The 16937-nt window shown below is 46.4% G+C and overlaps 1 protein-coding gene across 3 annotated transcripts in view; it reads left to right on the top strand.

Moving 5' to 3' along the window:
- KIAA0930 (KIAA0930 ortholog) overlaps positions 1-13238 on the top strand; it is a 44123-nt gene extending 30885 nt beyond the window's left edge. For all 3 annotated transcript variants that reach the window (XM_077266626.1, XM_077266627.1, XM_077266624.1), the window contains 7 exons: positions 4706-4783; positions 10238-10339; positions 10426-10566; positions 10748-10942; positions 11132-11297; positions 12043-12195; positions 12510-13238. In XM_077266626.1, coding sequence (XP_077122741.1) covers positions 4706-4783; positions 10238-10339; positions 10426-10566; positions 10748-10942; positions 11132-11297; positions 12043-12195; positions 12510-12550 — 876 coding nt within the window. In that variant the 3' untranslated portion in view covers positions 12551-13238. The remainder of the gene's footprint in view (positions 1-4705; positions 4784-10237; positions 10340-10425; positions 10567-10747; positions 10943-11131; positions 11298-12042; positions 12196-12509) is intronic.
- Positions 13239-16937: the final 3699 nt, after the last annotated feature.

Below are 16937 nucleotides of genomic sequence, written 5' to 3'. Positions count from 1 at the left end.
TATACTGTACAGTTGCTAAGGTGGGGCCCCGACATGGGATAATCACCACACCACCACGGGGATATGAACACACACACAAAATGCGCCACACACTACCACGTTCTCGAACACATATACCACCCTCAGCGCACATTTCACCACACATACACCAACCTCGCCACATAAAAGTCGAAACACAAAAGTCGCCGCGCAAAACTCGCCACGCGCAAAACTCGCCACGCGCAAAACTCGCCACGCGCAAAACTCGCCACGCGCAAAACTCGCCACGCGCAAAACTCGCCACATGCAAAACTCACCACGCGCAAAACTCGCCACACGTGCAAAACTCACCTCATGGAAAACTCGCCACACGCAAAACTTGCACACGTGGAAAAATTGCCACATTCACAAATGTTGCAACACATGCAAGAGTTGCCTCACACAAAACTTGCACATACTCAAAATGCACCACACATAAAACTCGCCACGCGCAAAACTCTCCACATGCACTGTGTGAAAGCTGCTTATTTCGAGTTGGGCAATACTACAATGTGAAAGCTGTTCATTTTGAGTGGGGCAATACTTCACTGTGTGAAAGCTGCTCATCTGGATTTGGTACAACGAAGAACTCTATGTATGGACATCAATACATGTGTGTTATAAATAATGTACTGGTGTATAGTAGCCAAATTAAGAACAAAGTAAAGACAAAAAAGGTGCAATATAGTAAAATGCCTTAATTAGTGTGTGTATATGTATATATATATATGTGTGTATATATATATATATATATATATATATATATATATATATATATATATATATATATATATATATATATATATATATATATAGCAACAACAAAAGCATTTGTAATAAGGGGTACACAAAAAATGTATATGTCAAATTTATAAAAAGGTATAAAAACCGTGTGCTATGCTCAAAAGTGAAAAAAATATAATAGGACAAATAAGTCACGAGTGAAAAAATGTTATATATATGAATAAGTGCAAAAATGGCAAATAACGTGCACAAAAAAGTATACAGAGCCTGTATTACAGGCAACAATAGATGTGAAGCCAGCTCATAGGCAAACAGTGGAGAGTGCATGTACACCGAGTCAATTGGCATATGTGAATAGTGTGGCTGATGCCAAAGTCACAAGATGCTGTGTGCAGAGTTAGATGAACAAAGGCTAATTACCTCCTCCTATAAGCCGTCCGATCCTCCAGGTACAGCGCACCCCGACGCGCGTTTCGGACTGTGTCCTTCGTCAGGGGGTTTTATACCTTTTTATAAGTTTTACATATACATTTTTTGTGTACCCCTTATTACAAATGCTGAGTGCCCCTAGTTTTAGCCATTGAATCGTACTTATTAATGTAAATATTTTTAATTTATACTTACCCCGCCTCCTTTGCGTCCGTTTAATCATTGCTTTTTTTGCTGAATTATTTTTTATATATTTACCTCCAGTTACAGGCACACTTTTGTTGTTGCCATTTGTTGCCCATTATATATATATATATTCTAATAAAGGCATTTTACTATATTGCACCTTTTTTGTCTTTACTTTGTTCTTAAAGGGAACCTGTCACCACGTTTTTGGAAGATGGGATAAAAATAGCGTTAAATAGGGGCAGAGGTGGGCGTTACATTAGAGTGTTTGTTATGCGTTTATTACCCACCTAAGTTGCCGAAATACCTTTGCAAAGTCTCCGTTTTCGCCTGTCAATCAGGCTGGTCTGGTCAGATGGGCGTGGTGTCTTCCCCCAGATCTTGTTTAGTTTTCCGTTGGTGGCGTAGTGGTGTGCGCATGCCCAAGGTCCCGAATCCTCTGCCAGGGGATTTCAAAGAGCGCGGTGTCCGTTATTGCATTGGTGATCGGTGGGCGCGGCCATCTTCCTTTGGCCGCGCGTGCGCAGAAGCGGCGCTCTGCTGGCCGCGGCTTCAGGAAAATGGCCGCCGCGATATCCATCTGCGCACGCGCGGCATCCCGCGGCCATTTTCCTGATGCCGCGGCCAGCAGAGCGCCGCTTCTGCGCACGCGCGGCCAAAGGAAGATGGCCGCGCCCACCGATCACCAATGCAATAACGGACACCGCGCTCTTTGAAATCCCCTGGCAGAGGATTCGGGACCTTGGGCATGCGCACACCACTACGCCACCAACGGAAAACTACGCAAAATCTGGGGGAAGACAACGCCCATCTGACCAGACCAGCCTGATTGACAGGCGAAAACGGAGACTTTGCAAAGGTATTTCGGCAACTTAGGTGGGTAATAAACGCATAACAAACACACTAATGTAACGCCCACCTCTGCCCCTATTTAACGCTATTTTTATCCCATCTTCCAAAAATATGGTGACAGGTTCCCTTTAATTTGGCTACTATACACCAGTACATTATTTATAACACACATGTATTGATCTCCATACATAGGGTTCTTCGTTGTATCAATGTACTAAGTAGTGGTCTTTTCCTCACTTTTATTATTTTACACTTGGGCACAAGCACTGTCTTACATCTTTGTTATTACTTTTATTTTTAGCCCATTTGATTTAGTATTATTATTTCTGTTGACTGCTACTTTTCTTCTTCTCATCTTGATTTGGGCAATGCTACACTGTGTGAAAGCTGCTTATCTGGACTTGGGCAATATTATTATTATTATTATTATTATTTATTTATATAGCACCATTGATTCCATGGTGCTGTAAATGAGAAGGGGTTACATTAAAATGCAAATATCACTTACAGTAAACAAAACTAACAATAACAGACTGGTACAGAGGGGCGAGGACCCTGCCCTTGCGGGCTTACATTCTACAGAATTATGGGGAAGGAGTCAGTAGGTCGGGGGTTGCAGTAGCTCCGATGGTGTTGAGGTGGCCGTGTGGTCATTACAGGCTGTAAGCTTCTTGAAGAGATGGGTTTTCAGGTTTCTTTTGAAGGATCCAAAAGTAGTGGATAACCGGATGTGTTGGGGCACTGAATTCCAGAGGATGGGGGATATTCGGGAGAAATCTTGGATGCGATTGGGTGAGGAGCGAATAAGCGTGGAGGAGAGGAGGAGGTCTTGGGAGGACCGGAGATTACGTGAGGGAAGATATTGAGAGATTAGTTTGGAATTATACGGAGGAGAAAGGTTATGGATGGCTTTGTAGGTCAGTGTTAGTAGTTTAAACTGGATACGCTGGGAAATTGGGAGCCAGTGAAGAGATTTGCAAAGAGGTGAAGCAGGAGTGTAGCGAGGAGAGAGATTAATTAGTCGGGCAGCAGAGTTAAGGACGGACTGGAGGGGTGCGAGAGTGTTAGAAGGTAGGCCACAGAGGAGGATGTTGCAGTAGTCGAGGCGGGAGATGATTAGGGCATGCACAAGTATTTTGGTAGAGTGAGGGTTGAGGAAAGGACGGATTCTGGAAATATTTTTGAGCTGGAGGAGACAGGAGGTGGCGAGAGCTTGGATGTGTGGTTTGAAGGACAGGTCAGAATCCAGGGTTACTCCGAGGCAGCGGATTTTGGGGACAGGGGAAAGTGTGATTTCATTTATTTTGATAGATAGATCAGGTAGGGAAGATATGCGTGATGGAGGAAAGATAATGAGTTCAGATTTGTCCACATTGAGCTTGAGGAAGTGAGAGGAGAAGGAGGATATGGCTGATAAGCACTCTGGGATTCTGGAGAGCAGAGAGGTAGATCTGAGTGTCATCAGCATATTTATAGATGGTACTGGAAGCCATAGGACCTTATGAGTTGTCCCAGGCCGAGTGTATAGATTGAGAAGAGTAAGGGCCCAAGGACAGAGCCTTGAGGGACTCCAACAGAGAGGAGGCGAGATGAAGAGGTAGTATGGGAGTAGGAAACGCTAAATGTGCGGTTGGTAAGGTATGAGGAGATCCAGGATAGGGCGAGGTCTTTGACCCCAAAGGAAGAGAGGATTTGTAGTAGGAGGCAGTGGTCAACTGTGTCGAAGGCAGAGGACAGGTCTAGGAGGAGGAGTATAGAGAATTGTCTGTTGGCTTTGGCTGTAAATAAGTCGTTAGTAATTTTGGTCAGGGCTGTCTCAGTGGAATGGTGGGGACGGAAGCCAGATTGTAGGTTGTCGAAGAGAGAGTTAGATGCAAGTCAGTGCAGGAAGCTCTCGGCAGCAGCGCAGCATTAGCAAGCGCTCCTGCCGAAAGCAGTTTTAACCCTGTGGACGCGGGGGGACGTGACGGACATCAGAAGGTGAGTATGTAGTGTTTTTTTTTTTTTTTTTTTTTTTTAACTTTTACAATTGTAACCAGGGTAAATATCGGGTTACTAAGCGCGGCCCTGCACTTAGTAACTCGATGTTTACCCTGGTTACAAGTGAACACATCGCTGGATCGGCGTCACACACGCCAATCCAGCGATGGACAGCGGGTGATCAGCGACGAAATAAAGTTCTGGACTTCTAGCTCCGACCAGTGATATCACAGCGGGATCCAGATCGCTGCTGCGTGTCAAACACAACGAGATCGCTATCCAGGACGCTGCAACGTCACGGATCGTCGTCGTTCTCGTTGGAAAGTTGCTTAGTGTGACGGTACCTTAACAGTTTGTGTCGCCAATGAGCTTCCCTACCATTTCCCTAGTAGTTACAACTCAGCTGTTCTTGACTCCAGAAAGGCAGAATCTCCACAATATACAGCGATGGTGGATGGATGTATCATCATTTCTGTGTATCTTCTTTTCCCCACAGCTGGATTACATGGTGACCTGTGCAGTGTGCACACGTTCTGAGGCTGGAGACATCCACATTCATAAGAAGAAATCCCAGGTGGGTGAGCGGTCTACCAAGATGCTGCCTAAATGTTGATTAACTTTGTATTTGCGCATGGGCAGTATCCCTCTACGCACTGGGCTGTTTATATTTCTTTGACTATATGTACATGTGTGTAAAATATATACACTCTAGAATAAACGGTAAGCCGAACCCCCCCCCCCCCCCCCCCCTCTTATTTTGCCACAGAAAACTGGGAAAAATTAATGACATCTCGAGTATAAGCCTGGGGTGGGAAATGCAGCAGCTACTGGTAAATGTAAAAAATAAAAATAGGTACCAATAAAAGTAAAATTAATTGAGACATCAGTAGGTTAAATGTTTTTGCATATCCAAATTGAATCAGGAGCCCCATATAATGCTCCATACAGTTCATGATGGGCCCCATAAGATGCTCCATATTAAAATATGCTCCATATAATGCTCCATACAGTTCATGATGGGCCCCATAAGATGCTCCATATTAAAATATTCCCCATATAATGCTGCACAAAGGTTAATAATGTAATAATGGCCCCATAAGATGCTCCATAGACATATTTTCCCCACATAATGCTGCACAAATGCTGATTATGCTCCTATAAGATGCCCCATAGAGATATTTGCCCCATATGCTGTTGCTGCGATTTAAAAAAAAAAAAAAGACATACTCTACCCTTGTAGCTCAGGCCCCGGCACTTGCAATATTCACCTGTCCTCGTTCCACCGCCAGGTGCCACTGTGTCTTCAGCGTCCTCTGCACTGATGTTCAGGCAGAGGGCGCGCACTAACCACGTCATCGCGCCCTCTGACCTGAGCGTCACAGCAGAGGATGCGGAAGACTGGCGCCCGGCGGTGGAACGAGGAGAGGTGAATATCGCGCAATGCTGCTCACCCTCCCCATTATACTCGCCTGCTCCTGGCAGCTTCCCTGATGGTCTTCTCTGGGTGCTGACAGTTTCTTCCAGCATTGAGCGGTCACTGGTACCGCTCATTACAGTAATGAATATGCGGCTCCACCCCTTAAATCATTGAAAGATTTTTCGGTATTTTCATGACTATGAAAATTGTACATTCACACTGAAGGCATCAAAACTATGAATTAACACATGTGGAATTATATACTTAACAAAAAAGTGTGCAACAACTGAAATTATGTCTTATATTCTAGGTTCTTCAAAGTAGCCACCTTTTGCTTTGATGGCTGCTTTGCACACTCTTGGCATTCTCTTGATGAGCTTCAAAAGGTAGTCACCGGAAATGGTTTTCACTTCAGTGTGCCCTGTCAGTTTTAATAAGTGGGATTTCTTGCCTTATAAATGGGGTTGGGACCCTCAGTTGTGTTGAGCAGAAGTCTGGTGGATACACAGCTGATAGTCCTACTGAATAGACTGTTAGCTGCTTTTTTTCTTGCCATAATACAAATTCTAAGTAAAGAAAAACAAGTGGCCATCATTACTTTAAGAAATGAAGGTCAGTCAGTCCAAAAAATTAGGGAAACTTTGAAAGTGTCCCCAAGTGCAGTGGCAAAAACCATCAAGCGCTACAAAGAAACTGGCTCACATGAGGACCGTCCCAGGAAAGGAAGACCAAGAGTCACCTCTGCTTCTGAGGATAAGTTTATCCGAGTCACCAGCCTCAGAAATCGCAGCTTAACAGCAGCTCAGATTAGAGACCAGGTCAATGTCACACAGAGTTCTAGCAGCAGACACATCTCTACAACAACTGTTAAGAGGAGACTTTGTGCAGCAGGCCTTCATGGTAAAATAGCTGCTAGGAAACCACTGCTAAGGACAGGCAACAAGCAGAACAGACTTGTTTGGGCTAAAGAACACAAGGAGTAGACATTAGACCAGTGGAAATCTGTGCTTTGGTCTGATGAGTCCAAATTTGAGATCTTTGGTTCCAACCACAGTGTCTTTGTGCGACGCAGAAAAGGTGAACGGATGGACATGCCTGGTTCCCACCGTGAAGCATGGAGGAGGAGGTGTGATGGTGTGGGGGGGCTTTACTGGTGACACTGCTGGGGATTTATTCAAAATTGAAGGCATACTGAACCAGCATGGCTACCACAGCATCTTACAGCGGCATGCTATTCCATCCGGTTTGCGTTTAGTTGGACCATCATTTATTTTTCAACAGGAAGGACAATGACCCCAAACACACCTCCAGGCTGTGTAAGGGCTATTTGACCAAGAAAGAGAGTGATGGGGTGCTACGCCAGATGACCTGGCCTCCACAGTCACCAGACCTGAACCCAATCGAGATGGTTTGGGGTGAGCTGGACGGCAGAGTGAAGGCAAAAGGGCCAACAAGTGCTAAGCATCTCTGGGAACTCCTTCAAGATTGTTGGAAGACCATTCCCGGTGACTACCTCTTGAAGCTCAGCAAGAGAATGCCAAGAGTGTGCAAAGCAGTCATCAAAGCAAAAGGTGGCTACTTTGAAGAACCCAGAATATAAGACATAATTTCAGTTGTTTCACACTTTTTTGTTAAGTATATAATTCCACATGTGTTATTTCATAGTTTTGATGCCTTCAGTGTGAATGTACAATTTTCATAGTCATTAAAATACAGAAAAATCTTTAAGGCTACTTTCACACACAGCATATTTGCTGCGTATTTTTACGCGCGCGTATTTTGCTGCTGCTTTACCTGCGTTTTTTTACGCAGGCAAAAAACGCAGCTGCTTTCACACACTGCGTTTTTTGCTGCGTTTTTGCAGCTGCGTTTTTTTCAGCATTGTGTACTGAAAATAAAGTTTGTTTGAAAAAAAAAAAAAAGGGGAAAAAAAAGAGTCATTGAGGTCATTTCCTGTCTTTATGACTCGGAATACAATACACACTGGAGTTAACATCATGTCGATTCTGCCAGCTGCAATGGCCTTGAGCCAAAGACGCCTCAGCAAGCGGAACAGACATCAGCTGGGGTTTACTAACCCCACTGTCACTAACCCCAGGTTACTAGGGCAGGCGTCAGTCAGACGCCCCCCCTCGTAACCCTGTACGGTAAGGGTATGTTCACACGATCCTGATTTCAATCCTTTTTTTTCAGGACAAAAACCGCAGCTCTTGGCAGAAAACGCAGGTGCGTTTTTGATGCGGTTTTCTCTGCAGATTGTCTGTGTTTGACACAAATAAAGCTTTAACTGCAGTGGGGAAAAAAAAAAAAAAGAAATGATGTCATTTCCTTGTCCAACCCTTTTCTTCTTCCATCCTCCATTTTGGGACTAAACACCAAAATGAGTGGACGTGTTTTGAATGACAGCGCTCCGCAGAGTGCTGAGCGTAGGCCAGATCACAGCCCGCGGATCCAGCTCTATCCAGCTATTTAAGTCTACGTTCACATTTGCAGTCTGCGCCGCAGCGTCGGGCGCCGCATGCGTCATGCGCCCCTATATTTAACATGGGGGCGCATGGACATGCGTCGCACTTGCGTTTTGCGCCGCATGCGTCACTGCAGCGCACGCATCCGGCCGCAGAGGACGCAGCAAGTTGCATTTTTGCTGCGTCCAAAATCAATCAAAAAAAGGACGCATGCGGCGCACAACGCAAATGTGAACATAGCCTAAGTGCCACGTATTTCTTTGCCACGTATCACGTATTTCAGTGCCACGTATTTCAGTGCCACATATTTCAGTGCCACGTATTTCAGTGCCACGTATTTCAGTGCCACGTGCCACGTATTTCAGTGCCACGTATCACGTATTTCAGTGCCACGTATCAAAGTGCCACGTGCCACATATTTCAGTGCCACGTGCCACGTATCAAAGTGCCACGTGCCACATATTTCAGTGCCACGTATCTAAGTGACACGTGCCACGTATCAAAGTGCCACGTGCCACGTATCAAAGTGCCACGTGCCACATATTTCAGTGCCACGTGCCACGTATCTAAGTGCCACGTGCCACATATTTCAGTGCCACGTATCTAAGTGACACGTGCCACGTATCTAAGTGCCACGTGCCACATATTTCAGTGCCACGTATCTAAGTGACACGTGCCACGTATCTAAGTGACACGTGCCACGTATCAAAGTGCCACGTGCCACATATTTCAGTGCCACGTATCAAAGTGCCACGTGCCAAAGTGCCACATATTTCAGTGCCACGTGCCACGTATCAAAGTGCCACGTGCCACATATTTCAGTGCCACGTATCTAAGTGACACGTGCCACATATTTCAGTGCCACGTATTTAAGTGACACGTGCCACATATTTAAGTGCCACGTATCACGTATTTCAGTGCCACGTATCATGTATAAGTGCCACGTGTCACGTATTTAATTGCCACATATTTAAGTGCCACGTATCAAGATTTTCCATGGAGAACAGACACATCCAGAGATATGTCTGCTCTCCACGGCTGCAGCAACACACTGACAGGAGCCATAGTTCCTGTCGGTGTGTCACTGCGCATGCGCGAGCGAGTTTACCGGCGGTCATTGACCCCGGCACTCTCGCTTAACGGCAGTGCTGCGTGGGAAAGTTCAACGCAGCTGTACTGCCGTTAACCGAGACGCCGGAGTCATTGAACTCCGGAACAGTACGCGATACACTGCTAGGAGCTTCGCTCCTGGCAGTGTATCGCCGGAGAGCAGGGGATCGGCGTGGGACACTCGTTTTATGGATTCTGCGGACAGGGAGTATGGATTTGGTTTATTATTTTGGGATTTTTCCCTGGAGGATCGAGGGCTTCGCCTACAAGTGTGCTGTTGGTGAGTATATACTCTGTGTTATGTGTTGTATGTACTGTACTGTGTGTCATGTATGTGTATTGTGTGTAGGTGTTTTGTGTAACTTTACAATTGTGCTAAGTCGCCGGACACAGGGACAACTCTCCCATCCTAATACCGGATGGGAGTAGTAGTCCCATACGGCGACTTAGCACAATGGTGGCACTAGCGTCGCATGGACACACACACACACACACACACACACACACACACACACACACACACACACACACACACACACACACACACACACACATACCGTCTCGATCAGCAGCCCCACGTTTATGCTCATTCTGTTGAATGACTCCATGCTGCTTCACTGGGGGGCGGGGGCTTCCCTCTTCCTGTCCGACGTCACGTCCGGTCCTGGGTGTCAACCCCTCCGTACAAAGACGCCGACACCCAGGACAAAGGCGCTGTGTGTGGACGGTAATATGGGGCCCTAGGGGGATACGCAGACACGCCGCTGCGTAAAGAATTGACATGTCAATTCTTTTTACGCCGGCGTGTTTGCAGACAAAAGCGCCGCGTTTTTTTGCGGTGTGTCTGAACGGCAAAGTGAATTTCTCATTCACTTTGCCGGCAGACGAAAATGACATTGCGCATTTTTGAAAAGCGCCCGCAAAATAGCGCTCAAAAATGCGCTATGTCTGAAAGTAGCCTAAATGAGATGTGTCCAGACTTTTGGTCTGTACTGTATATATATAATTTTTTTCTCTAAAATGTTTGTTCTTTCAGCAAGTATTCGCTTCTCCAAGCAAAAACCCCATGGACAGTAAGGGAGAAGAGTCGAAGATCAGTTATCCCAATATCTTCTACATGATAGACAACTTTGAGGAGGTAGGGTGGGTGTATAGTGAGGGTGCGTATGTGTAATATTTATATATGTTACCGCATGGTCACTATGGAGCGTTCTTGTCTTCTAGGTGTTCAGTGACATGACCGTAGGGGAAGGGGAGATGGTTTGTGTGGAGCTTGTGGCAAGCGACAAGACAAACACTTTTCAGGGAGTCATATTCCAGGGATCCATCAGATACGAGGCTCTAAAGAAAGTGTACGACAACCGGGTAAATATGTTAAGAAAAAGCCTGCCAGGGTATGCTCTCCTCACTCCACAGACCCCCATTTGTGCTGACTTTTTCGCAATCCTTCCTATAAGGAAGCAGATATGTGGAAACCCTCTTTAATAAACGTGACTGCCCTGTAATGTAATGGGTAATGAATGCATTTCTCCTATTTCGGGTCCAGGTCAGCGTGGCGGCAAAGATGGCCCAAAAGATGTCGTTCGGCTTCTATAAATACAACAACATGGAATTTGTGCGAATGAAGGGGCCACAGGGTAAAGGCCACGCGGAGATGGCTGTGAGCAGAGTGTCCACCGGGGACACGTCTCCATACGGCACCGAGGAGGATTCCAACCCTGGGTCACCCCTGCTTGAGCGGGTGAGTTACGTTCTGCACCAAAACTTTCCAAAACTGGAGTACCCTATATGGATCTAAAATAAAAATATATATATATATATGTGTTTTGCAACAATAAGGTTGTTAAGGTCTTGAGACAGTTCATAAAATTTATATTATATATATTTTTTTGAGTTTTGTTTACCATTTTAATATCTTCCTCCCCACCAGGTCACGTCGTTCAGCACTCCCCCCACTCCCGAACGTAACAACCGTCCTTCCTTTTTCTCACCATCCCTGAAAAGGAAAGTGCCGAGGAACCGAATCGCTGAGATGAAGAAATCTCACTCCGCCAATGACAGCGAGGAATTTTTCCGGGACAGCGATGATGGGGGAGGTATGATTGATCAGATATTAAAGTAAGGGGGTATTAATAAAAAAAAAAAAAAAAAAAAAAAAAAAAATCCGTTAAATTTCTAAAGCAAATTAAATCTGTTCAATTGACCGTTTCCAAGCTGTAAGTTAAAGGGGTTTTCTACTTTTGGCAGCCCTTGTTTGAAAGACTCATTGAAACTTAGATTTTCACAAAGTGCTTGGAGCTCCTGTGATCAGCTGTGATCTGTGGAAACACTTGGTAGCAATTGTTCAATTTCCCTACAGTGCCACCACAGGTGAAATGAAGTATTACACAGAGGCCCATTCTTATCAGTAGTGCAGGATGGGTCCTCCAGAGAGACGCTCTTTACAGCTGATCTCTACTCTGCCTGTCAGATGAGGATCCTGAACCCAATAACCCAAGATTCCTTAATAGGGTGTATGGAAATGGGCTCTCTAAGCTGGACTACCCCTTTAAAGTGTATCCTCCATATTTTTTTTTTTAGGATTCAAAATCTATGTAACCATACTTGGTTTTCTTTTATAGAAGTCAGAGCTGTAGAAGTGCATAGACCTAGGGATCAATAATGTAATTCTTTCTGCCTGCAGTCTCCACTAGGTGGAGCTCTCTCCATAGTGATGTATACAGACGCTATTGAAAGCGATAGGAATCTAGCTCTCCTTACATAGTGACTGATTACAGGGGAGGGTCTGTCACAATGAGCTGCTGGCCATTAAAGCATCTGCTCTTGTGCCCCTCTCTGCAGATATCCATGTTACCAACCTGAGGTCGCGCTCGCTGTCTGGGACAGGGAGATCCTTGGTGGGGTCATGGCTGAAACTGAACAGAACTGACGAGAACTTCCTACTCTATGCACACCTGACCTACGTCACTTTGCCGCTGCAGCGCATCTTGTCAGGTCAGTCTTTGGGGTAAAAACTAAGTATTACACTGTTTTCTTCTGTGCCTTCTTTACAATGTGATGTGTACACTCAGTTGGTTACTACAGTCACAGCGCCACCCTTGTCTACAGATTGTGTCTGGTATTGCAACTTGTGTTCAAGGCTTATTTTTAATAACATTTTTATATACATTTTTTCCCTGTGTACATTATTAAATATATAATTTATTATTTATTAGAGATATATATATATATATATATATATTTTTTTTTTTTTAAAGCTTGCTACAACCACAAAGGGTCAGAATTTTTATATTTTTTTTTTCCTCCAGATATTTTGGATGTTCGACAGAAGCCAATCCTGATGTCATAGCAGATAAAGTTGGCACTGCCTTTGGGGAAAACTGCATTTTTCACTGCCATAGTGCCTAACCTGACCTGCAGTGTTTTTCGTGAGCAGCACTACCACCTAGTGTCCACCCAGTGTACCTGCACCGAACAAAGACGAGCGAGGGGACAAGCTTGTGCTTCCTACTGCCCACGACCCCGCAGTAGGAAAGAAATACCAGCCAGTCTAAAGTGCCTCTTTTTAACCCTTTCACCCAACGTCGCTGTTGCCATCTAGTGGTCCTACAAAAAAAACAAAACAAAAAAAGTCTGTAATTGCGGCCCATCATGCTTTATAAACAATTTGTTATACCTTCTTTTACTGCGCGGGGTGGGGGAGGGGAGAGCAGGCTCGTCAGTGTACGTACGCGGGTCCGGTCCGAGATTTTCAATGAATGTGGACACTGGACTGACTCTGTATTTTGGTGTCTTTCGTCCACCCTCCTGTTCTGCGAGTGATGTGTGCAGACGTCTGTGTCTGGGGACTTTTTTTTTTGTTGTTTATTTTATATACATTTTTGTGTGTAAAAGGGAAAAAAAATTGAGCAAAAGGACAAATTTCATCCTGTGACTTTTTTTTTGTGAATTTGAAAAAAAAAAACCAACTTGTATAAAAGTATTAATGATGTGATTGTTGTACCTTGCGCAATACAGACGAGGTCCCAAGACTGGAATTCGGTGGCTTTTTTTTTTTTCTTGTGGGGAGAGGCTCCTGCCGCAGTTGCAGTGGGGAGAGGCTCCTGCCGCAGTTGCAGTGGGGAGAGGCTCCTGCCGCAGTTGCAGTGGGGAGAGGCTCCTGCCGCAGTTGCAGTGGGGAGAGGCTCCTGCCGCAGTTGCAAGGGGGAGAGGCTCCTGCCGCAGTTGCAAGGGGGAGAGGCTCCTGCCGTAGCCAGTTTTCTTACAGGGCTGTAAGGAGGAGGAGAGGGAACACAGATTTTTTTTTTTTTCTTTATATAATTCTGTTTTTACCTCCACCCACTAAAACACACCAGCCTTTTAGGAGCAAACGGGATACAGGAAAAAACAAATGAAGTGCACATATGGGTTTTGTACAGCAGAGGGCGCTCTTAAAATGTTGAGTAACGCGGGTCCTCTGTCTTCCGCAGGTGATCGGTGCCGTCACTTCTACAGATCTGTGCCAGCTCTCACGTGTGAGCCGCAGTCTTTTCTTAGAACGTTGCCCATGTTCCTCCTGGAAAGCATTAAGTTACTTACCGGTAACAGCATTTTTCTCTGATCGCCCATGACGGCACCACGGAGAGAGGGGATCCGCCCACCAAGGACAGGAAACCTACGGATAAAAAGGCGGTACCACTCTCCCGCATCAGTTGGTTTCCTGTCCTTGATGGGAGACCTATGGACTTACCAGATCGACGTGGGAATTCCGGGGCCATCTAGTCCGGTTCAGGCAGCTGGGGTCCCTCTGCCTCGGCTAAGGTGGTGACCCGAAGCGCCACCGCGAAGGGCTAGTGGGCCTCTAGGGTGTGCGGGGGAGGTGACAAGGAGTTCGCGGTCACCTCCCCAGGTAAGATGCAGCAGGCAACATCCAGGGGGGTCCCTCTGTGGTTGCGGGAGGTGCGGCGGCCCTCCCCCCAAAAAAGCTGGCGTCAGTCTGCACACTGCACCGCCATCGGGCATGCAGAGCCGCACACTAAGGACTGCATAGGACCGGAGGCGCCGGTCAGCAGCGCCATATATGCACTCCCGGCGCCATCTTGCAAGTTCGGCGCATGCCCGGGATTAAGCTGGTCTCGCGAGGCGCCGGCGAAGCGCTCGTACCGCTTCTGCGCAGGCGCCGCTTGGATCCGACGGCGCAGGCGCCGGCGCTCCTCGCCATCAGCCGGGCGCTACTGCGCAGGCGCCGGCGTTCGGCGTCAGCCGGGCGCTACTGCGCAGGCGCCGGCGTTCGATCAGCCGGGCGCTACTGCGCAGGCGCGGATAATAAAAAAAAAAAAAAAAGCGGCGCGAAGGCTTTAAATGGGGAAAGCTACTTCCTCCTAGCGGCTCCGCAAATTTATCAGCAGAAGCCTCAAAAAAAGCTGCTTGCAACTACATCAGAGTGTTGTCAAAGCAGTGACCGCAGACCAGCAGCAATATGAGCGACCCGGCATCTCCCTTGCCAGAATCATCTCCACCTATAGCAGCGCCGCAGCAGCAGCAAAAAAGGCGACAGCAGCGCCAGGACACCAGCAACGAACGCCAGAGGTCCCAACGCAGTAAGGGGTCCAGTACGGCGTCGGGGAAAAAGCCAGAGGCGGAGAATCCCCAATCGGTATTTATGGGTCCTGGAGGTGGTAAGTGGATCTTCGTGAAAGTCAGAGACAGTAAGGTTATTATTTGTCTCTTTTAGGGGAGGAAGAGCGTAGGCAAAACAAAGCATAGAATTTGTGCCATCTGCAGAGAAGATCTTCCACCTGCCTGGGAGAAGACGCTGTGTAATACTTGCATACAGCAGACAGTATCTGAAAGTCTGCCAGGGTTTGCAACCGACTTAAAAAACCTGATTAAAGAGCAAGTAGAAGACACCCTTAGATCCCTAAAAAAGGGGAAAAAACGGAGAAAGACCAAGGATAGGTCTCCATCTCCGGTCTCAAAATCTGACAGCGACAGTGCAAGCTCAGTATCCTCCGACTCCTCCTCCTCCTCATCGGCATCATCCACTTCTTCCTCGGGGGGGCACAATTGTTTCCCTCTAGAGGACACCGATGGCCTTATAAAGGCGGTGAGAAGTACTATGGGATTAGTAGACTCCCACCCCAAAAAATCGGTACAGGACATCATGTTCGGGGGCCTAGAACAAAAAAAGAGGAGAGTTTTTCCACTTAATGATGCAATTGCAGCTTTAATCAAAAAAGAATGGAAAAAGCCCATGAAAAAGTCTCTCTTAACTCCCAAAAGGAAATACCCTTTTGAGGACGAATCCTGCTCCTTTTGGGAAAAAGCCCCCAAATTAGATGTGGCTATAGCCAAAGCGTCAAAAAAATTCGCACTCCCGTTTGAAGACATGGGGGTACTAAAAGACCCTATGGACAAGAAGGCGGACGCCTTCCTCAAAGGCTCTTGGGAGGCAGCAGGGGGGGGCTTAAAACCTGCAGTAGCAGCGGCGTGTACATCTCGCTCCCTAATGATTTGGCTAAACCAACTAGAGGGTCAATTAAAAGGGAAGACTTCCCGAGACTCCATACTGAATACTTTACCAGTGATGAGAGGAGCCGCGGCTTTCCTGGCTGACGCCTCGGCCGACTCAATCAGACTAGCCGCTAGGTCAGCAGCACTAGCTAATGCAGCCAGGCGCGCCCTCTGGCTTAAGAACTGGCCAGGCGACCTCCAAACTAAGACAAGACTGTGTACCATCCCCTGTGAAGGAGAATTCTTGTTTGGCTCCACTTTAGATGACATTTTAGAAAAAGCTGGGGACAAGAAAAAGTCCTTTCCTCCCTTGGGCCTCCCCTCTTACCGGAAGCCCTTTCGGAGCAAGAGGTTTTTCCGAAAGAACCCGGGGAGAGGCCAGGGGAAATGGGAGGATAAGAGGAACAAAAACAAGGGGTTTATCTTTAATAAAAACCCCAATGATAACAAGAAACCTCCGCAATGAAGGTTCGCCCCAGGTGGGAGGGAGGCTGTCTCGCTTTCTCCCAGCCTGGAAAAAGATTACCTCCAGTCAATGGATACTGAACATTATAGAATCAGGACTGAGGTTAACATTCAAGAGATACCCTCGTCCCTCTTTTACGATGACATCTACAAGGTCTTCAGCAGAGGAACAGCTGGCACTAGAAAGAGAAGTCATGGGGTTAGTAGAAAAGAGAGTTCTACTGGAGGTCCCCCCTCAAGAAAGAGGACAAGGATACTATTCCCCTCTATTTCTGAGAAGAAAACCAGACGGGTCTTTCAGAACCATCATAAATCTGAAAAGTCTAAACAACTACTTAGAGGTCCAGGCATTCAAAATGGAAACGATAAAGTCATCTATCAAGATGCTGTTTCCTCAATGCTTCATGGTGGTCCTAGACCTAAAGGACGCATATTATCACGTCCCAATACACAAGGATCACCAAAGATTCCTCAGGATGGCGGTTCACATCAGAGGAGTCCTAAGCCACTTCCAGTTCTCAGCTCTGCCTTTTGGTCTAGCCATAGCACCGAGGATTTTCACAAAACTGATTGCGGAGGTAATGGCTCACCTCAGGGAAGAAAATACCTTGATCGTACCATATCTGGACGATTTTCTGGTAATAGGCTCCTCCCCGCAGCACTGCGAGCAACAACTGGCAATTGTAATTCATTCCCTAAAAGAACTAGGCTGGCTAATAAACATAGAAAAATCCAGACTAATACCTTCTCAAGTTCAGGAGTACCTAGGTCTCACCCTA

Source organism: Ranitomeya variabilis, chromosome 5 (genome assembly GCF_051348905.1).
Source record: "Ranitomeya variabilis isolate aRanVar5 chromosome 5, aRanVar5.hap1, whole genome shotgun sequence".
Lineage (NCBI taxonomy): Eukaryota > Metazoa > Chordata > Amphibia > Anura > Dendrobatidae > Ranitomeya > Ranitomeya variabilis.
This window is presented reverse-complemented; position numbering and strand designations above follow the sequence as displayed.